The 23,783-nt window shown below is 34.4% G+C and overlaps 1 protein-coding gene across 6 annotated transcripts in view; it reads right to left on the bottom strand.

Annotated features, from left to right (window-relative positions):
- The window catches only part of LOC128234194 (HAUS augmin-like complex subunit 5), a 43,779-nt gene that overhangs the window by 1,869 nt on the left and 18,127 nt on the right, over positions 1–23,783 (bottom strand). Inside the window, exons 1-11 of one of the 6 annotated variants that reach the window (XM_052948265.1) lie at positions 22,623–22,672; positions 19,959–20,075; positions 19,310–19,435; positions 18,697–18,764; positions 16,500–16,637; positions 16,141–16,246; positions 7,960–8,079; positions 7,487–7,549; positions 6,448–6,480; positions 5,836–6,023; positions 1,835–2,589 (exon numbers count right to left, since the gene is read on the bottom strand). In XM_052948265.1, coding sequence (XP_052804225.1) covers positions 2,411–2,589; positions 5,836–6,023; positions 6,448–6,480; positions 7,487–7,549; positions 7,960–8,079; positions 16,141–16,205 — 648 coding nt within the window. In that variant the 5' untranslated portion in view covers positions 16,206–16,246; positions 16,500–16,637; positions 18,697–18,764; ... (1 more) ...; positions 19,959–20,075; positions 22,623–22,672 and the 3' untranslated portion in view covers positions 1,835–2,410. Of the gene's footprint in view, positions 1–1,834; positions 2,590–2,770; positions 2,810–5,835; positions 6,024–6,447; positions 6,481–7,486; positions 7,550–7,959; positions 8,080–8,397; positions 8,869–9,043; positions 10,653–11,973; positions 12,070–12,276; positions 13,503–13,708; positions 13,806–15,688; positions 16,248–16,499; positions 16,638–18,696; positions 18,765–19,309; positions 19,436–19,958; positions 20,076–22,622 lie in introns of those variants that run through there. The other 5 variants (XM_052948268.1, XM_052948269.1, XM_052948267.1 and 2 more) reach the window with 5 other exon arrangements.

Genomic DNA, 23,783 nt, shown 5'->3' with positions numbered 1-23,783 from the left:
TGGCGTTGCGTCATTTATGTTGGAGGCATGATTTATATACTGTATGAGGTAGCTGGATGCTAATATAATTACACCTCTAATTTTTTCTTCTTTTAAAATGAACGTTGTTTATTGGTCCAAATTGTTATTGCCGTCTGGTGTCTGTTCTCTGTTACATGAATACTGATCAGCCAAAGCACAACCAATACAGCCCTTTTTCTATGAACAATTCCCTTAGTTAGCGATTAGCGATTAAAAAACAAACAGGAAATACAGCACCCTGCTGTGACACCATGGCAATACACAGGGAATGCATAGCTGAAGATAAACAAGCCAGACATTCCTTAAACTAAGCCATAAAGACTTGATGAACTATAATATTTACAATTTATTTTTCAATTTCAAGACTTTTAATACTTGAGGTTAAAGCTTAGAGCACTGTTAGGAGACGCTCACGATTTATGGGGGTTTTCATTGAAAAAGGGGCATAACTCAACAATTATTAACAGCAGAGTTGTATAATAAAAATAAAGGCCTATTATTTGCATTAAATGCAAACTAGAGTTATCTTACTTAGTAAATTAAGTAGGTTGGATGATTGAGTACCATTGTATAAAGTCTCAATGCAATACCTCAAGTAGTTGTTGAGATATTAACCCATGTGTGCTTGCACGCAAAACCTTAACCAGAATTTCTAAGTCGAATAATAAAGGGCAATTATTTGCATTAAATGCAAACAACAGTTATCTAACTTGGTTAATTATGTAGGTTTGATGGTAGAGTTCCATTGTATCAAGTCTCAATGCAATACCTGAAGTAGTTGCTGAGATATAAACCTATGTGTGCTTGCACGCAAAACCTTAACCAGAATTTCTAAGTCGAAAAACAAAGGGCAAGTTATTGCACGCAAAACCTTTACCAGAATTTCTAAGTTGAATAATAAAAATAAAGGCCTATTATCTGCATTAAATGCAAACTAGAGTTATCTTACTTGGTAAATTAAGTAGATTGGATGGTTGAGTACCATTGTTTAAAGTCTCAATGCAATACCTCAAGTAGTTGCTGAGATATTAACCTATGTGTGCTTGCATGCAAAACCTTAACCAAGGTGTGACGCCGACGCCGACACTTGGGTGAGTAGTATAGCTCTCCATATTCTTTGAATAGTCGAGCTAAAAATGATGAAAAAAGTTTCATGTGAATGTCTTGGTTACTAAGTTTTGGACATGTGATATTTTTTGCATGACTTTTTTCAACTATTTAGGGATATTACTTATTACTTAACAATAATTAAAGGAAGAGTTATGAGCACTTGCTGTACATGTGTCTAGTGTCTCCTGCAAAATTTACGCCAAGTTTCATTTGAATATCTTTTTGAGTTATGGCAATTTTTTTTTTTAATCACATCAACGACAACAAGGTCATGACAAAAACTTGACATTTTGTTTTTCAAAACACAGATGAGCTTATAATGATAATAATACCAATAATGGTAGCAGGTTATAAATTCTACAGTCTAAGGGAAGTCACTGAGATTTCCATTTTTACCATTTCTCATGATAGATTTGTCTCCCTTGCCTTAACTGATGAATTCTCACTAAATTATCTTTTTTAACTCTACTGTTATAACTATTTCAACACAATGTTTATTTGGTTATTGCTATTCTAAATTTTAAAAAATTATGAGTTGGTTTATTTCATATAACTAGATTGCCAACTTATGTTGTCTTCAGATTCTGAAGTGGTAGTTATACATGTACTTCCTCTTTATTTCCTGGATGGGCCTCAAATCTGTTCATATGCACTATGACATAAACCAGAACTATGTCCGTTAAAATGTTGAAGGCAAAAACTTCAGAGTCTTTAAAGATAGTTTGGTAGTATTTCTCCCTAAAAATGGGAGTCTCTGTAAATACAAAACTTCCGTAAACATGGATATATCTTCAAAAGATGAAGGCTCAGAGGTTAAAAATATCAAAACCTTGTGTGCTACTAACAAGCAGTGTTAGACCGTATGGCGGGGAGCATAATATAGTATTTGAGTACATTAACTTGGCATGGTTTTCTTGCTAAATATTTATTGTCACACAGCATGTGGAAAATTGTTTTCTTTTTTTTAGCGTTGAAACTTAATCTTTACACAGAGATAATCTTCTAAAACTGACGACAAAGAAATTCAAACATTCAGTTTCAAATTTTAAATTGTTCTGCAGGTAAAATATTTTTGTTGAGGTTAACAACTACACACCTGATCTTGGTGAACATGTGTCTGCATCAGTAAATGAATTGGTCTGTATTGATAAGTGATAACAAATAAAATATCAGTATCTTGCAAACTCTTATTTATTGGTCGAATAACTACGCTTTGTTCGAAATTACAAATTTTAGCATAATTAGAATAAATCTTGTTTGTGAATGTGAAGTCAAGACATTAACCTTGTACATTAATGTAGGAATTCATGTAGGGATGCAAAAATCCTTGGAAAAATCCTTGGAAGTGTTTGTAGCTTTTATACTTTTCTAATAGATACCTGCAAAAACTGATGTACACTCTTGTACATGGACGGCTGTCTGGCCAGATCCCTGACTTCTTCACCATCATACTTGAACCTGTAAACACAATATTACAGTAACCAATGTTAGATGACAACTGATGTACACTCTTGTATAAGGACAGCTGTCTGGCCAGATCCCTCACTTCTTCACCATCATACTTGAACCTGTAAGCACAGTATTACAGTTACCAATGTTAGATGACAACTGATGTACACTCTTGTATAAGGACAGCTGTCTGGCCAGATCCCTCACTTCTCCACCATCATACTTGAACCTGTAAACACAATATTACAGTTACCAATGTTAGATGACAACTGATGTACACTCTTGTACATGGACGGCTGTCTGGCCAGATCCCTGACTTCTTCACCATCATACTTGAACCTGTAAACACAATATTACATTTACCAATGTTAGATGACAACTGATGTACACTCTTGTAAATGGACGGCTGTCTGGCCAGATCCCTGACTTCTTCACCATCATACTTGAACCTGTAAACACAATATAACAGTTACCAATGTTAGATGACAACTGATGTACACTCTTGTACAAGGATGGCTGTCTGGCCAGATCCCTGACTTCACCACCATCATACTTGAACCTGTAAACACAATATTACAGTTACCAATGTTAGATGAAAACTGATGTAGACTCTTGTACAAGGAGGGCTGTCTGGGCAGATCCCTCACATCACCACCATCATACTTAAACCTGCAAACACAATTTCAATACTGTAAAATCATTAATGTTCGTGGGGCATTAATGTTCGTGGTTTTCGTGGGTAAGGTGATCCACGAATTTAAGATCCCACGAAATATAGATCCTTTATTCACTTTTTCAACTGCCATGTTATGTACACACTAGTTTATTCGTTACAGAGGTCGCAATATACAGCGTTTATACCTGTCTCATTGTATATTTTACTATCATTGTTTTGTTAGTACATTATATCTGCCTTTAACAAATAATAAACCAAATCAATTAAATGTGTTTTTATGAAACAAATGACAGAAGCCATGTATTTAAATGTGTGCTGTTAATGAAAATCTCCAGGTTTACAAGATGTGCATGACGAGTGTTGGTACTTCATTGTTTTATTTAATAAAATATTTAATCTATTTAATTTGAGGTTACCCAACGTGACAAAGTAGAAAGCAACGCGTTCAATATATTTATTAAACAGAAACGTGTGAATAAATATTGAAATGATCTTGTGTACTCAAATATACGCACCTTTTCAGTGTTTTCACAGTTTGCAAAATTCTTAATTGGTATTTAATGGCTTCACCTTTCTGTATTTATGATCACGGTACATCTTCTTTTATGACCTTAATACCAAATTAAATCGATAATTGACATGGATATATGCACTTACTGGCATGTCGTACCACTTTAGCGAGTGTCATAAACCGTGTAACGTAGAAGACGGAAATCACGGACCAGCGCGTGGAGATTATGCAGACAATCTAGGACGATCACATATTCGATTTTTTTACAAAAATGAAAAACCACAAATTCAAGTACCCACAAAATTGTATTTTTTGGCAAACCACGAAATTTCCTTTAAGTGACTATGTTGAAGACTTAATAATTTAAAATCTATTCCCTTGTTACTTAACATAGAAAGTAGTGAAATCTTGAATAAAAAGGGAGACCATATAGCAAGACTTGCTACACTTGTTTTAAGAGTAAACTTTACATAACTATCAAATGTTAACAAAATGTATTTATAATGAACTTGTAACCTACTGGGTGAGGCCAATTTTTCTCCAGGGGCATAATTTAAATATAAACATGGTAGATAACCAATAAACAATGTTGCACACCAAATATTTAAGCCCTAGGCCTAATAGTATTTGCCAAATTTTTTTTTAAATCTATTACCTTGTTGCTAAAAATAGACAAGAAACGCCGCATTGCGACAAACCAGGTTTTTCATGATTGACAAAAGAACTTCAGCCTGTGTCTGTTTTTCTATTTTTTAGTAACAGTGACCTTGACCCTAGGGACCCCAAATGCAATCCATTGAAAGGTATCCATAAACTCTTCCTTTATACCAAGTTGGGTCAGGATAGGTCAATCCTAACTTAAGTTATTCAGTTTCAAACATTTTTCTATTTTTAGTAACAGTGACCTTGAATGTAGGGAGCCCAAACACAATCCCATGAAAGGTATCAATAAACTCTTCTTTTATACCTGGTTTGGTCAAGATATGTGGACCCTGACTAATGTTATTCAGTTTCAAGTATTTTTCTATTTTTAGTAACAGTGACCTTGACCTTGACACTAGGGACCCCAAACGCAATCCCATGAAAGGTACCCATAAACTCTTTCTATAGAATAAGTTTGGTCAAGATATGTCAACCCTTACTAAAGTTATTCAGTTTCATAGGTGAGTCTGATGCCGCCCGGTCGCCTGCCCGCCCGCCCAAACAACGATGTTCATCATTCTAATAACCAGGTTTCACTATGTGAAAACCTGGTTTAAAATAGTGGAATCTCCAACAAAAAGGGAGACCATATAACAAGACTTGCTGCCCTTGTTTCAAGGGTAAACTTTACATAACTATCAAATTTTAACAAAATGTATTTATAATGAACTTGTAACCCACTGGGTGAGGCCAATTTTTCCCCAGGGGCATAAGTTGATTAAACATGGTAGATAACCAATAAACATTGTTACACACCAAATATTTAAGCACTAGGCCTCATATAATATTAAGTTTTGCAATTTTTCCTTTAAGTTGCCATGGCAACCAGAGTTCCGCATGGAATTCATTTCTTTGAACAATTTCGAAAAAGCACCAACCAAGGATCAATCCTATGAAGTTTTATTAAAATTGTCCAAGTGGTTCAGGAGAAGATGATGATTATAACCAACTGTTGACACGTTTCCTTAAGGTTGCCATGGCAACCAGAGTTCTGAATGGAATTCATTTCTTTAAACAATTTTGAAAAAGCACCAACCAAGGATCATTCCTATGAAGTTTCATCAAAATTGTCCATGTGGTTCAGGAGAAGATGATGATTATGACCAATTGTTGACGCCGAACAACGGACAAAGGACGATTGACAACAGATGCCAGACATAGACCGATCACAATAGCTCACCTTGAGCACTTGGTGCTCAGGTGAGCTAAAAAATGTTGGATTTAAAAAATTGCATTTCTGAGCCCAAGTTTCAAACTCGCTGAAAGACATTCGTGAACATGGGCCCTGGAGGTCATTTTAGGTCATCATTATCAAAGCAATGTAATAGTATCAATGTATATTTTTTCCTCATTTCTTGTCACTCACCTGTCGCAGCAACCTCTGCTGTGATTCTCTCCACCTCATGCTCAAAATGGCCGACATCTCTCAATGTTGTAGTTATCTCCCCTGTGAGAGCAGCTCTTCGCTCAAGTAAGGCTTCTTTGGTGTTCTCAAACTGTTCCCCTCCCACATCATAGTTCACTTTGTAATTGGGAGCAGATGTCTTGCTCTTACTAGCAGTTGTTAAGGAAATACTTAGCAAATGTGAATAATAACATAATGTGTAATTATCAAATAGACGGCAGATAAACACACAATGATTTTTAAACACACAATGATTTTTCTGGTTTGCAAATCAATGGTCATTCAAAGAAGATTTTAATAGTACAGGAAAAATTTCCAGTTTTGAACATTCTCCATGACAAACATTATCCGAATAGTTTTTTATCACAAACTTTAATTCTGCCGATTTTGATGTGCCCCTCTCAGCCCATTTAGAGGGGCGTGCCTAGCCAAAAGCCAGTACGTTTTCTGCCAAAAAAATATGGACTTCCGTTAGGAAACCGGACTTGGATTTTCTGGAGTCCATCTAAAAAAATTGGTGGCCTTGGGATCCTGGGACTACATAGTATCAAACACTGGTTTATTAAAAGATACAATGCCAGGTTGTCGTTTACTGTCTTCACTGTTCTGTCAAAGAAACAACAAATAAATACATGTAGCATTGCACAAATATCTCTTTAAATGTGTTTTTCTGCCAACACTCACAAACTTATCTTCAATATTGTATCAATAAATTATTCAGAAGTCAAGCATGTCAGATTCCAGGGTTTTCCATATAAATGTTTAGCTGGGGGTCCTGTGACCCACATGCTGGACAACTCAAATAAGGGGTCTTTGGTTGTTATATTTGCCAATTTCGGTCCCAATTTAATGGTTTACACTCAATGAATGTTTGTTTTGGGGGGTTCCGGGATGAACAGTAAGTCTTTAAATGGAAGTCTCTATATATATATATTGAAAACTGAGTTGAGAAAATCCTTGGTACGTTTTGACTCAATTCTTACAACTGCATGCAAGACCCAATCTTTGCCAGGGATCAAGGTAGAAAAAGATCATAAAACCTGCCAAAATTCATCCTTTTTGGACCTAATGAAATGTTCCTCTATATCAACCTTGAACCCCAGCAGAAAAGGTACAATGAAACTTAGCAATGCCTTTCTGACCTAATAATCACCCCTACTGATCAACAAAAATGAGGCTGTTTTAAAGATATTACATGATTATAATGTAGACTATAAAATTAAATGGTGGATTTGCTACCAATTTCCAGGATTGAAAGTCACCATCGTAAATACTTTTTAGTTCCATCATCTATTTACAATTACAGACATTTTAAAGAGAAACTCAAAACAACACAAACGTGTACCATTCCATATATGAAATGTATTGTTTAGATTCTAAAAATTATATCATGAAATCAGGCAATTTGTCCTATTCCAGGACATTCAGTTGATATTTTTACACTTCATGTTCTCAACTTTAAAAACCATGGGCCATACAGAATACTTTTATCTTTTGTAATGTTTAAGTATCTTATATAAATATACATGGGAGGACTTCTGCAAATATGGTACGACCTTGTAATGGTATGGCTGGTACATGTACAAGTGTTCTTCTAATGTGCAGGCCTTACTCTGTAGACTTGACATGCTGTGTCACCCATTGCCAGATTGCAGCTCCAGGCCCTTTACACAGCCTGAAAAGCAGGGAAATTACAATCAAAACATACTTAGACGGACAACTAGAAAAGGCAACAAAAAGAGATTATAGCAAAACAAAATCTGTTCACAAAATTCTCATAATACCTGGTACATGACTGCTCTAACTCATTTTTGCATTTTTGTGTTTTAAGGATATGTTCTGCCATTAAATCTTTCTTAAGTTAATGTGATAATTTCCTTTTTTCTTTGTTCATTGATAACATTCACAATAGCATAATATATGTTTGTGCTATTTCAAAGCATTTGGTTTCTTGTTTAATAATGTTATATGAACATCTGCAAGTCTGACATCATGTACTTGGGTTAGTTCAATGAAAACTTTATTGTTTACCTAAAATAACACTACATAATTTTTACCAACATCATAAAAGGAAATGGAACATACACTTTTAACTTCTCAGGATCTAATGCTGCTGAGTGGGATGACTGTAAATTGAAGTGCATTTCTTGTGTCGTCCATTCTTGCAACTGCCTCGCTAACTCACTTTCTCTGTTCATTTTGGTTCTGAAAGCATATTATGAATACTTATAAATTATGTTAACTGTTTAAAGCTGCACTCTCACAGATATACCATTTTTACAACATTTTTTCTTTTTTCTTGGAAAGAGCAAATTTTAACGTAAATATCTGCAAACCAATGATAAAAGATTGCTGACAAAAGATCAGATCGCAGATATTCATATTTCCGTTCAAAAAGTAAATGTTTTATGGTTTAAACAGTTTAAGAACATTGGCCCTAAATCGCTCACCTGAGTAAAAGAGTTTAATCTTTGTAATCAATATAGCTTGATATTTGTTCTCAAAGAATATTGAAAAACATACTGGTCAAACATGTTGCCTGGATAATCAATGACAGGACTTGTCACAGTTGCCTGCACACTGACAGGACTTGATGATTGACTGCACACTGACAGGATTTCGTTCAGTTGCCTGCACACTGACTGGACATTGATGATTGACTGCACACTGACAGAATTTGATTCTCATACCTGCACACTGACAGGACTTTTTTCAGTTGCCTGCACACTGACAGGACTTTGTTCAATTGCCTGCACACTGACAAAACTTTGTTAAATTGTTTGCACACTGAAATAACTTTTAGTATAGATACATAAACAACAAACAGTGCACCATCCAATAAAATCAATAAACTGCCTTAAGCTCTAATAATCAAATACCAAAACATATTCAGCACCTTCCACTTATATCATTGCTTCTTCCATCTATGTCAACACAACATCACCTTCCTTCACATGATCTAAATCAATTTTTCTTTAAATCCATAAAGGCTTATTCACTATCCACACAGAAGATAAGATTGTGGCTTAGAATAATCTACATGAAGTTCAATGGCAAAGTCTGATTATTAAATATATTATTAAGTAAAATAAAATTTCTTCTGAAGAATCAAGTGTTTAATAATTATTTGAATCTATGAACCCAAAAAATTAACAATAATTACCTTTAAGTGACTATGTTGAAGACTTAATAAAGGGCTTGGTTCACGAAAGGTAAAAAATGGCCCCATCTGTAATGTGCTTGATTCCTGTGAATTTTGGTAGAACAACCTATGGCAGTTAAAGAATGAAATGTAATATGATGATTCTATCAACATTTCGGTTGCCATGGCAACATATCAATCAAGGGGTATTTTTCAGTTAAAATATATAAATGACAATAACCTGAACATGAATGATGATATATTTTACTTCTAAAGCATTATTGCAACATATATAAAAAAAATTGTTATATACCAGATTTCTGTACTTAATTCAATTAAGAATTAGGATGTTACCATGGATACAATTGCAGTAAAATCATTCTTTATATATGTTAAATTAATCAAATATGTAATTTTATATTGATATTTTGCATTGATATATTATAAATTGTTACTTCAGATAAAGTGATAATATTTCATGTCATTTACAACATAGCTGTATGATGGTTGCTATGGTAACAATGGAACAATATGAATTTACAGTTCATATATGGATTTTTGTGAGTATGACAAAAGCTGTTGTAATACATGTTTTTAAAATTTGTTTCATAGTTTTCATTTTACTCTGTGTAAATATAATTATATAAACAACAAATTAAAGCATTTGAATTATATTGGTAATGAATATTTAGAGTACCTTTTAGAGAAAACATATTTTAAAGTACTAATTCATTAAAAATGACAAGCTAACTGGACATAAAAACAACTTAACAATTCCCAATATGGACTTTGTATAGTCTATTCATATAAATTACCATTAAGCATTTCTGATGCAAAATAACAACTGTTGAAACATGAACACTAAGTCATAAAGTTTATCCTTCAAAAGAACATTAGCATATGTTTGTAGGCCGTTTAAATGCTGCGCCATTTAATCGCTGTCAGAGTCTGAACTATCAACTGTTGGTGGAACAACACTAGCATCATCAACATATTCACTCCAGTCACGAACACCAAGAGCACCCAAAAATCTGTGCTTTCCATAACCCAAGTACCAAATCACTGCTGCACAGTGTGCACACATTCCAACTATCCTTGAACCAGATCTACATTTGCAATACCAACCAAGAATTTCATAATTGTTGAATTTAATCCAAAGATTGTATTGTTTCGCCGAGACATGACGACTTTGTAAACGCACACGAATCAACCCACTTCTTTCTTTATGTACACGAATGTCTTCATCGCCCTCAAGGTGTTCTTGGATGTATCCAGGGCAAAGCTTCAACTGATAGACACCACATGTGAGGGTCCGTAGTATGTCCTCAGTGAGACGAGGGAAGTCTTCAAGATCAGTGTCAGAAACTGGAACCCACACGGCTCGACTTTTGTCGAGATTGCTCTCCTCAATCTCAGTTTTCAGAGAGTTCTCTTGAGTTGCTAACTGCAGCATATGTTGTGCGAGTCTGTCATCATCAGAGCATGAAGATGAAAGTGGCGGAAGATATTTGTTGCAAACGGCACAAATTATTTGCACAAAGTCGCCAATAAATGGAACCTGGCTGTTAGGTAATACTCTGTCTAAGTATTTCCATCTCTTGAGCCGTGCGTTGGCAGACTCAACCACCCATCTGATCTGAAGTTTAAAAGTATGTTTTTAAAAGGGCTATACACTGTATGATGAAATAGCGAAATAAAAAGAAAATTGTCGAAAACTGACTTAAACTTGGTATTGATGTGTACAATGCATTGAAACTAACAGTTTTTTCGTATTTTTCCATTAAAAAAGTTTATTAGGTATGTCTACCTAGTAGAATTCCTCTCTTATGTGTGATTGGCTCTTCTATGTTATCACGTGATATTACCAAGTTAGGTATATGTCTTAAATATTCAAACCATAATATAGCGTAAACATTCGTAGCACAGTGGAAACAACACTGGACTGCAATTTTGGCAACCCCGGTTCGAACCCGGTCTCCGACTCAATTTTTTTTTTACATTTTGGTTATTATTTTTTTACAATTATGATATCAAAGAGTGCAACATTTCATTAAATAATTGTCCTGAGATTCGATACTGAAAAAACTTTTTTTGGTGCCAATCTGGTGTATAGTCCCTTTAAAAACATTTAATATGAGAACATTTTGTCAACAAGGCGATGACTATAGCTAAATAAGAAAGGCAGTTTCACACCGATATGAATGTCCAACTTAAAGTACAATCTGCTTGAATATTGTCAGTGCTGTCATTTTGTGATTCAAATAAAATGCCGACAATTGGCATGTATATATAAATGTCTTACAGTTGAATAAAAAATAGTTAAATTACTTCCTTACTAAATCATGTTCAATATTTGTATTGGAAATACTATTCATAATGATATTTATATTCACACACCTTTCAATTGTTTATACACAGCCGGTACTTATAGGACATCATATCAAATTACGTACATTAATAATTGTAAAAAAAATGTCAAAAAATGGTTTATCTGTGAGGGTGCAGCTTTAAAGCTGCACCTTCACAGATTGATAAGTTTTTTTAAATTATTGTCTCAGAATCAGCTGATTTTGGCATGAATGCCTTCAACTGGGCCATATAACTTACAATGTAACAGATCTCAATTGTTTGGAAAGCAGATTTTTTTTTAAAGCTTTAGTAAAGTTTTTAACCTCATTTTTCTAACTTAAATATGAAAAACTGCGATCTGATTTTTTGTCAGCAGTATCATATCTCTACTTTCGCGACATTAACTCAAAAATTGGCTCAATTAAAAGAAAATAAAAAAACTAAAAAAAGAAGTTGTCAAAACGGTCAATCTGTAAGAGTGCAGCTTTAATATATATCATACCATATTTATTAGAAGTGTCATTATGGTGCTGGACTTGGCCCTTACTTACGATTATAAAGCATGTGCAATGAATTTGGATCCTGAAATAATAAAAGAAGATTGATACCTTCGTGACAAGCCTGCTAGTGTTGGCGACCTCGGTTTGGAACTGGGTCTCGCCTTTTGGCAAAAATGAAGGCATCTTTGACTGTATTCCCAGATCCTAAAAAAAGATATGTATGTTTAATAAACATTATATTGATTATTTATATTATTAAAGAAATATAAACTTTTGCTGCTCATTATATGAAATGGAAATCATAGATTCAAAGGGCAAATCACATAACTTTTTTTTTCTTTCCTATAGATCTTTTTAAACAAAATATCATAGTGAAAACTATTGATAAATATGTTGATACATCTGCCCTACCTCTAATAGCTGCAGGGAATCCCTAAACCCTCTGTCCACCACAAATATGTCACCAGGATGGACATACGATTTGATATCCTCAACGTTTGTATTGATGATATGGTTGAGGATTTTTGCATCATTGTTCTTTCCATCAGACAGGTAAGGGCCAAGTACAGACATGTAATGGCCACTTGTTGTTACAATCACCATTGGCTTAACAAGTGGCCTCCCCTTGTGCATGCTGTATGACCTGCGTTGGAAATGATGGTTTTGGCTTTTTTGGATATATATGTATGTTCCATCCAAAACTAAAATCAGACGTGAACTGTCTCCAGCTTCATCAACAAACAACGATCGGGCGAGTTGGCGTGTGTGTTGATTAATTACTTTTTGCCTTGAAATATGGTTAAATCCTAAATTGAGAGGTACAAAGTTTTCCTTTAAAGTTTGTCTTGTTGTAGCAATTGCTCTTCGAACACTTGATTTGGAAATACCAAATATAATTGACAGAATAGTATTTGAAAGTCCTGATTTTAATTTAAAGAAAAAAATTCCGACTGTTGTGAGAATATCTCTGACAGGGGTGTTACGGATATGTCCCTCCACACCAGCACAAATATCCCGAATGGCCTCCTTGTTAAGGCCTCATTGTTCAGCGTGTTGAAGTCAAATCGTTTTTGGGTCTTGTTACATGATGCCCTCAACTTGTTCAATAGTTCCAACACAGTTGCACGGTTTACAAATGCAGATTCAGATGCCTTGACAGATTGGAGGGCTTCATCTTTCATTTGGGATTCATCCATGTGGACCGGACAGCATCTTGTGCCACTTTTGATGATTACATTCCGCTGAACAAAAGCTGTGAATCTTGCCTCTGATGGCACAACTATAAGCTTGGGTCCAGGTCTCTTACAAATAAAGCACCGTGAATGAGATTTGGGTGTTGAGGGGATATTCAGTCTAACGGATGGAGGGCTAGCAAATGAGGTTTTCTTTGATACTGGAGGTTGATATTCCTCATTGTCACTTTGGTCAATGAGTTTATTATCGAAATTTTCAACAGGTGATAGCTTGTAAAAGTGCTTTATACGGCATTTGTTGCAGAGTACATCAGTGTCCTTCAATTCAATTGGCAGGCGCTTAAGTATCAGTTGCTTAAGTTCTGAATTTATTTTACGTCTATTTTTTGGATTTGTCCGTGTTTTACATACAACACACTGGAATGGAAGCCGTACTCCTGGCATCTGAAATATTACGGATGAATGTATATTTTATCATGCAATAAAAACAGCAAAAAATAAAAAAAAATTAAATTGTTTTTAATTATCTGTTTCACTCCTATTGTATAAATAACAATAATAATAATAACAATGAATGATTCTCCTTGATCATTAACGATATTAAAATTAAAAATGTTTTACAAGTGAAGAATTAGAAAAAAAATAGTTACCCTAGGGGGACTCTAACCACCGTACTCCGACTTTGTAGTCAGGCGCTCTATCCATTACACCAATACCCCATGGGTACCAAGTGGAGTTTATCAGATCCTTAAATTACATTGAAAACGTAACTTAATCAGCAATCAAGTGTTATTAATTTCAAAATATATATTTAATGTTGTAATAATCATATTTGTACATTTTCAATACATGTACAGTTTAAATAATTAAACATATGATCACCTCGTGCGAACAAAATAACTCGTGTTATTAATAGAACACAGCGACAGACTTACTTATATATTTATTCGTTTAAAAAAGGCAAATTTAACAATTTATGGTGCAAAATCAAAAGGCCAGTAGGTTGAATGTATGTTATAGAAGTATTTAATTAAGGTGTTTATAATATTACCATATAAACGAAGTGTCTACTTTATTTACATCGTTGTGACATTGAAAGCTGCTAACAGACGCATTTTTCTTTTTACCGCAAAGAAAAATAGTGGGAAATAAAATATGCTATGGAATCGTCATATGTCGGGAGAGTGTTTTTTCGTTGATGTCGTTTTCTTAACTGTTTAAGTATCATTTCTTTGACAATATAATATATGTTTATTTCAAATATACAGCACATGCGTGGAAAACTGCAAACAATTCAAAAGCATAACAATTCCACATGCCTGATTTGCCCTCCAGAAAAAGTTAAAATCGACCAACGGATGCGATAATTTTCTTTTTTTGAATGTGGCGGCAGCGTTCACCAGTTACGAACTTTTCATATTGCATTTGGGGTGTAGGGCAGAGGTTGTTGTAAAAATATTATGACTGGTGAGAAATGCCGCCACATTCAAAATCTAAAAAAACGGCACAAACACGGCACAAAAACGACCATTTTGGTAAAAGTATGGTTTCTTTAGGCTGAAATTATTAACGCAAAAACACAATATTTTTAAAAAATATATATATAGCAAAAACACATGATAATTATTCTTTGTAAAAACAGTGAAAATGATGCTGGGATGGGAAATTTACAATATGGTGAAAACCGGTGCCATCCATGTACTTTCGTGAACCAAGCCCTTTAAAATTTATTCCCTTCTTACTAAAAATAGAAAGTAGTGGAATCTCCAACAAAAAGGGAGACCATATAGCAAGACTTGCTGCCCTTGCTTCTAGAGTAAACTTTACATAACTATCAGATTTTAACATTTTTGCCATTTTGTTGTTGTTGTTGTTGTTGATCAATCATGACCTTTGGTGTATTTTTGTAGAGGGTCACCCAAGTAAGCTTTCTGTAAAGTTTAATTGAATTTGAACTGGTAGTTTTAGAGGAGATGTTTTTTTAAAAGCAAAATAGGAAGTTGGCCATTTTGTTGTTGTTCCTGTTGTTGTTGTTGTTGTTGATCAATCGTGACCACTTGTTGTATTTTAATAGAGGGTCATCCAAGGAAGCTTCCTGTAAAGTTTCATTGAAATTGGAGAGGTAGTTTCAGAGGAGATGTTTTTTTAAAGCAAAACAGGAAGAGAGCCATTTTGTTGTTGTTGCTGTATTTGTTGTTGTTGTTGTTGATCGATCGTGACCCCTTGTTGTATTTTTGTAAATGGTCATCCAAGGAAGCTTCCTGTGAAGTTTTATTGAATTTTGTCTGGTAGTTTCAGAGGAGAAGTTTTTTAAGCAATTGGACGGACTGACGCCGGACAAAGACCGATCACAGTAGCTCGCCACTTCTAGTTGCCATAAACGATACTCTTCTGAGTAAATGAAGCCAGCTAACAGCATTAGTTTTACTCCATCAATACAAGGTGTGTATCTTCAAAAATAACTTCATCTACAAATTCTTTCAAGATAATCCATTAAAATAATAATTTTTTTCAGAGCTGTTGAACTAGTGAAGTGCTTTTGGTATGCGGTTACATTTATCACTGGTACTCCTATTGAGAAAAATATCATAGATGCACTCAGGTGATACTCAAGTACTAAATCTACCAACTCAGCAACATCATGGAAGTTGGCAGCTACATTGGCAGAGACATTTCTCCTGTCTATCAGACATTTTAACATGCTCAGGGTCTCTGTCTTCCTCACACTCTCTCCTTTGAAAAAATTGATCCATGATCACCTGCATTAAGAACAAAGCTACCCAGAGTACAGTTTGTCTAGACAGGGTGCATGCAAAAGATCTGTTAAACAAATAATTTTATCCTAGTGAGCAAAAACATACTTTAATGTTTAAATTTGTCTAAGTGGAGGGTAAGAACATAGTGGTCATTCTTGCTACTCTAATTCACAAATGTATTTAAATTGTAATACCTATTTCATCAAATAGTATTTTGTTTAAATAGGTTGACTGTTTTCAAAGCATTTTTAAATAAACAGTCTGTACCGGAAGGAAATACATTTTCTCATGAAAAATCCTCAATACAGCACTGAACACCCACTAGCCTCTCTGTTGGTGTGTCTCCATCTTGTCTTGCCATTTGCGTCCCATTTTTCAATTCCAAGTCCATCGCCACCAGCTAGTATGCTTTTCATCATCGAGTCCTCTTCCCTGCAATTCAAGTGTCTTCACTCATTTTTAGCAAAGCTAACCAATATATCAGGATTAAACTGCACACTAAAAATACAATTAAACAATTGGATGACAATGTCCTAATAGATAGATATTCCTTCACCAAACATTAGCATATATTCATTCAACACAGATAAACCAATGTTCCTGAACATAGGCCAGTCAAGATAAAACAATGTTATAAGGTGTTACACATTGATTCAATTGCTGATGATAGCTTTCATTTTGTTACCCTATCATAACAGTTTCTATGTCCTTTTCCATTCTGTCATTTGGAATGAAGTCATGGGAATGTTGTAGTATTCCAGTCACATACTTGGTCTGGTTTTCACTGTAATGATGACGTATGATACACTATACCAAGGGGTATCTGAAAAACATGAAGGAAATACACATTCACTATTTTACAAACAAAAGCAATTTATGATAAAACAAAATTCATCCATCTTAAATATAGTATCACATGGAATTTAAAAAGTCAATACAGGTTCAGACATCATTATGCAAAATAATATGAACATAATATGGAAAGGTACTCGGAGCAATGCTTTATTTATATGGCCATTTTTTGCCGTAAGAATGGGAAGCCTTGCTTTAAATTGTAACTCAAATTATACTCATAATGGAGTAGTTAAGTTGATGGTAACAAACCAAGTGATACTTCCTCACTTGTGCTCTATGAAGCATTGTGGCAGGCAGTTTAATCTTATGTTACAAAACTGCATGCATATTTATATAATCCTTGTTTGTAATATGATAATTAACAAGAGCTGTCGCAGGAAATTGACAAATTCCCAGACTTTGCTTTGTTGGCGTTATAGAACAAGAGGCCCAAAAGGGCCTATGCTCTACTGGCATGGCTTTTGTGGTCATATCAATCCAGAGCATGTATGTATGGGCAAAAGGCAACAGACATATACTTTATGTTTTGTGTTTGGGTTACCAGAAAACGTAGCACGTTCAACATCTGAGCCCAGAAAGTATTGTAAGCAGATTAGTTGCATGAACTATTTTAATATGTGCAAAGTAAAAGTCATCTGACAAAAAAAAAATGCTTTCAAAACTGTACTCATAGTAAAAATTTCTGTAGTTTTAGAAGTTAAAAAAAGTTGGTCAAAAGGTCAAAGTCAAGAGCATCCTAGGACAACATTGATCAATTTGAACAAACATTCACAATCAATTGTGCTGAGATGGATGCAGGAACACACAAAAAGATTTTCAAACCTTTCCAGATTTATGTTTACCAAACCTGTGAACCCTGGGTGTGGCCAGTAATGACACCAGGTGCATAACTTTCACAACCAATTTTGTTAAGATGAATGTGCAAACTACAGAACTTAAAGCTAAAAAATGGCCTTTGGGCTTTCAACAAGAACAAGGCAGAGTAATTCACAAAATCAGCTGCAGAAGCAAAAAGCAAATTGTCTCTCAAAATCCTAGACTTGCAAATTGTCTCCCTTAACTCTAGACTTGAATTTACATGTACATGTAAACTTGGCTAAAAATAGAATTCGCTCATGCAGACCTGGCTAAAAATAGAAAGCATTTCTTTAAAACTTTCATGGCCTATAATCTAGGCATTTATTGACGGATCTGGCTGGTTTTCGAAAGGAACCGAGCTCTAATGGAAATCTATATACTGTACAAGTTTCATTGAGATACAATCAAAACTGAAGACTGTATCGTGTTCACAAGCAATTGTTTACAGACGCATGACTGCATGGACGCACAAACTTTCATGGCCTATAATCTAGGCATTTATGGACGGATCTGGCTGGTTTTCGAAAGGAACCGAGCTCTAATGGATATCTATATACTGTACAAGTTTCATCGAGATACAATCAAAACTGAAGACTGTATCGTGTTCACAAGCAATTGTTTACAGACGCACGGACGCACTGACGCACGGATGCACATACTACGTACACATTACCATGGCATAAGCTCTTCTGGCCTTTGGCCAGTAGAGCTAAAAATGACTGGCATACAAACAAATGGACAGATCTAAATGCTATCATATAAATAACCATTGTAAGACCTGTGACATGAACAATGTCATCTTGCAGTGTTAAATTGTCCTCGAGGCTTGGGAGAAACATCGGATTATCCCTTCCATGACGATTAATAGAGGGCATGATATCGTCTTAAAAACAAGCTACATTACTAGAATTCATTCTTGTCATTATGTTCAGAGGTCATATTTCAGACATGCTAATCTGTGATTTGTGATAAAGCTGTCTGCTACCACTCTTTTTTCCAAGCTGATCTTAACTCAACCATTTGGTCTTCCTCTACATGTATGTTGGATAGATGTTGCTTTCATGTTTCTGGTCTTAATAATCTATATAGAATGAAAATGATTCGCAAAACATCGCCAAACAATATCCCTAAGCCAAAACCTTTCGGGGGGAACGGGGAAATTAACAAACCTTAACTTGGTACTTGGAACTGCGCAGTTTGTGGCCCCTTCTCTGTGCACCATGTTGGAATGGGATTGCTAAAATAATTATTAAAAATACAAACAGTATCATTCAGTATGCTTTAAACAACGAAGTCAAGCAATAAGCTTTAAAGCTGCACTCTCACAGATTTAGCATTTTTACAACTTTTTTATTTTTTGTCTTGGAAAGATCAATTTTTTGCGCAAATATCTGCAAACCAATGTTATAAGATTGCTGACAAAAGATCAGGTCGCAGATTTTCATATTTCCATTCGAAAATTAATGTTTTATGGCTTAAACCGTTACTAACGATTTAAGAAAAATGCATAAAACACCAATTTTTGAACGTAAATATAAAAATCTGCGATCTAATATTTTGTCAGCAGTCTTATATAACTGGTTTCCATGGATTTTCGCAAAAATTGACTTGTTCCAAGACAAAAGTTTAAAAAGTTCAGTCTGTGAGAGTGCAGCTTTAAGGATATAAATTGATAAAATTTTATTTTTTTGCAAAATTTCAATGTCTGCTGGCATTCATATGTACCTGCAATGATTAATAATTCGATAATGACATATCTGCAGTTTTCAAGCAGATAATTACCTTTTAATGGCCCATTACAAATCAGCCACTGATAGCATCAGAATAAGTTAACGGTCAATCGAGTTTGGTGGATATTGCATAACGGGCTATGATACACTGAATTCTGCTCCTGGCCCTTTACACATCCTGAAAAGCAGAGAACTTACTATCAAAACATAATTAAACTGACAACTAAAATAGGCAGCAAAAAGAGAGAAAAACAAATGCTCTTCACAAAATTTTCAAAATACTAACTGGGTACATGACCGCTCCAACTCATTTTTGTGTTGAATTATGCTGTGCCATTAAAGATGCACTCGCACTCCCAGATAAGATTTACATAATTTATGAATATTGTTTAAATATTCCAAAAAGGATGAATAAATGTCGAAAACAATGGTTCTTATGAAGGACACCGAGTTTAATTAGAAAGAAATGAGCATAAAATACGGTATTTCTACCTTATGAGACTATAGTTCACCACAGTAAATCTTTTAGCATTCACCAATCATTAAATATGTTTGCGCTTTCTGCTATTAAATACATGGTTACAGTATTGAAAATTTACTAGTCATCAGGTATTTGGGTTACTTCAATGAAACCTTAACTTTATAGCTAAAATTACACTACAGAAACTATTACCAACACCATAACAGCATATGGAACATACACTTTTAACTTCTCTGGATATCACGCTGCTGAATGTGACAACTGTAAGTTGAAGTGCATTTCTTGTGTCCATTCTTGCAACTGCCTCGCTAACTCGCTTTCTCTGTTCATCTTGGTTCTGAAAGTAATTATGAAGACTTAAAAATCATGTAAACTGTTAAATGCTATATATCAAACTTATAATTTAAATAATTTAATCAGCAGTAGGTTACCAAGTATTGGAATTCTATATATACACATGCTTTATTTAGGCGAAGCTTATTTGGGGAAGATGACTCATACCCTTCAAGTTGTGAATTTTTTATCGTAGATGTTAGAAATTGCAAAAAAAAATCATGAATAAAAGTGAACGATACAGAAGAATTGATCAATTAATAAAAAAGTCTCAATTGCTATAAATTTCTCTGACTTTGTCAAGTTTTAGTCAAATTGAACCAATTTTTCCTCTGAAAATGCAACTTTGGAAAAATATACTCTTTCTGTCATTGAAAATATAGCTTAATATGTATAACATTTATTATATAGCATAATGGCTAAAACACAACAGAAAACCCCCCTGATAAATGACAAACATTTTTTTCCACATACACCTACAAATAAATAATAAAAATTAAATATATATAATAGTCGGAAATAGTTTTGTTTACTGAGTAGCATGCTCCACCGCATTGACTTCTTCTGATCCTTCCCCTATATAAGCTGTAACCATAAGATACAGCAACTAACCCATTAAGATTAAGAAGGCAAGTATTTCTATATTATTGCAAGTATTTGTAGAGTTCTATCTATTGTAATTGTTATATTTAAAAACTTTAAAATGGGAATTTAATTCCGGGTGTAAATTATTGGTAAGCCAAGAAGTAGCTTGGCAATATTTCATTTTTTTCCAGTTTAAACAGCAAAACACAGACATCTGTAAGAATATTTGCATTAATATTAGATTTCGGTCTTTCAAATTTACAATATCGGGGGATTTCATACATGTTTACTTGATCTAATTAAAAAAATATAAAATGGCACTTCCAGATTTGAATATCTATAATCTACATAATACATAAATAAAAAAAATAACAATAAATATAAGTGCAGCCCATATAGCTTCTCCTTTTCTGCACAGAAGTAGTTTCTTAACTGACTATCCAGCAATCATTACGACAGACAACTTTGTTGTGACAAAGGCTGCACAAAATTAAGCGCGAACATTAAGATATATAACAAGAGCTGTCACAGAGACAGCGCGCTCGACTATTCCACCGCTTTTCAGTGTAAGGATTGAATAGTTTTGGGGAAAAATGCATGGATCACTGTATTAAGTCTCAGTTCAATAAATCAAGTAGTTGGTGAAATATTAACCTATATGTGCTTACATGCAAAACCTTGACCAGAATTTCTAAGTCGAATAATAAAGGGGCAAAACTTATATTATATGCAAGATAGAGTTATCTTACTTGATTAATTAAGAAGGTTGAATGGCTGAGAGCCCTTGTATAGAGTTTCAATGCAATCAATGATGTATTTGCAGAGATATTTACATAAATGTGGTTATGTACAAAACCTTAAACCAGAATTTCTATGTCAAATGATGCAGGGCAATTATTTGCATTAAATGCAAACTAGAGTTATCTAACTTGGTTAATTAATTAGGCGCTTGGGCGAGTAGTACTGGTTGAGAAGCAGTTACCGACAAATCCCTTTTTTGCATACTTTCTTTAAAGCTTTATAATGAAGGTACTGCAATTCAATTATATGGTAAGGCAATCAAAAGTTGAAGTTCTTACCGAGAAACATAAGTAACCTTTATTATTATTTAATGTTTATTTTTCATTTTGTTCACAAACTTGCACGTGGGGATCGCCACCGCAGCGAAAATTGCACATGCGTGTGAACCTAATTTGCATATCTATGAATAGCTACAAGGTTTTCCTTTCAATTGACTTGTACAAAGGATGATCATTGTGTACATCTTTGTGAACACTATTCTCGTGCTAGTTTCACACAGACATTCACTTAAATGTATTCACACACAAGTTCCAATCAGAAATTAATCAAAATATCATGGATATTCAGTGTCTGTGTAAATTTTAGGGTTTAAATTTTTGGTAAATTTATGCTGAAAAATTTAATAATATTTCTCGTAATATAGTCTTATATATATAGTATATTAAATAAAATGATAAAACACATAATAGGCACCTTAAATCTGCCATGTATTTGATTTGTCGAAAACTGCTTCTCATCACCAGCTAATTAGAACAGTGTAAGTAACATCATTGCACCCCCATTAGATTCACTAAATGTGCCAGCACACATGTGAAAAATATATCGACAATAGCATCTCGACTAATCTAAAATGTTAACAATTTAATAAATATTAAAACGCATACGAATAATTCAGTAAAAGCTTGTAAAAACTGTCGGAAACTGCTTCTCAATCAGTATAGCTCTACTTATTCTTAGTTAGTCCTCGAAAAGTCGAGCTAAAAAGCCAATGTCACAGACGGATATCGTACCAGTTGCAAGCCAGATCATAAAATTCTTTATTAAATAAAGTTTGATCACTACCATTCACAAGATCAGTCAAACATTTTCATTGATTGTGCCAAGAAAAGAAATTATATGAGCGGAATATTGAGAAATAGCTGAACAATTAGGAAAATTATTGTACTGTATTTGTCCGAATTTGCCGCCGGAAGTTTTCAATTCTTTAACCCAAAGAAAAAAGATAAAAATAGCTTAAGGAAATTTTTCAATATTTAACCCAAAGAAATATAACCTCAAACAATATTCAGTCGCTGGCGGTGCTAAACCCCGGTAACCGGTATCAAAATCACGAGCGTTTGATCACAATGTGCAGAAAATACTTCAGCAACGCCAAACTAAACGCATTGCTGCTATTGAATGAAAATGCAGATGGCGACTGGTAAAAGCAACAATAGCAGAATGGCGATGTCGGGATTTCCTGAAACGTTAATACCTTGCAGATACATATGTCTAATTCATTAAACAGATTTCATTAGGATGGAAATGTACAAAGGACACATAGTATGTATGATTCTGTTAGACCTCCAAAAGGCTTTCGATATAGTCGTCCACTCCATCCTCCTTATGAAGCTTCGATCAGCAGGACTTGGTGGTGACATTTTAAGATGGTTTAATTGAATCCTATATCTTTCAGATAGAAAGCAACTAGTTGATGTCTCCAGTACACATTCTGCTACTGCTACTATTACACGTGGAGTTCCTCAGGGTTCCATACTAGGCCCTCTTTTATTTTTGATTTATGTTAACGATATGTTAGTCGTGGTTAAAAACAAGCTCTTGTTATACGCTGATGATTCTGGCATACTTGTTTCAGGAAAATGTAAGTTTTCTGTGGAAACATCATTGAATGATGACCAGCATCTTGTCAGTCAATGGTTGGTTGATATAAAGTTGTCACTTCATTAAGGCAAAACTGAGTTAATTTAAATTGGGTCTAAACATAAAATATGGTCAAACTCCACACTTAATATTACATGTAATGGTACCACTATTGAACCAACTTCTGCTGTTAAATATCTTGGCGCAACTATTGATCAGACCCTATCTTTTGATTATATGGCTCGGTCCATATTAAAAAAAAAGCTAATGCAAGGTTGAAATATCTATATCGAAAGAAAGGTTACCTTACAAAACACACTAAGAAACTCATTGTCATGGCCGTAATGCCATTTTGATTATGCCTGTTCTATGTGGCAACATGGTCTGACCAAGTTACTTTAAACCAAGCTCCAAACCACACAAAATAAAGGTTTGTTTTGGATCTTGATGCAAGGTCTCACATTGG

This window comes from Mya arenaria, chromosome 5, assembly GCF_026914265.1.
Source record: "Mya arenaria isolate MELC-2E11 chromosome 5, ASM2691426v1".
NCBI lineage: Eukaryota > Metazoa > Mollusca > Bivalvia > Myida > Myidae > Mya > Mya arenaria.
Note: the sequence above shows the minus strand (reverse complement) of the source record. Positions and strands in the feature narration are given on the sequence as shown.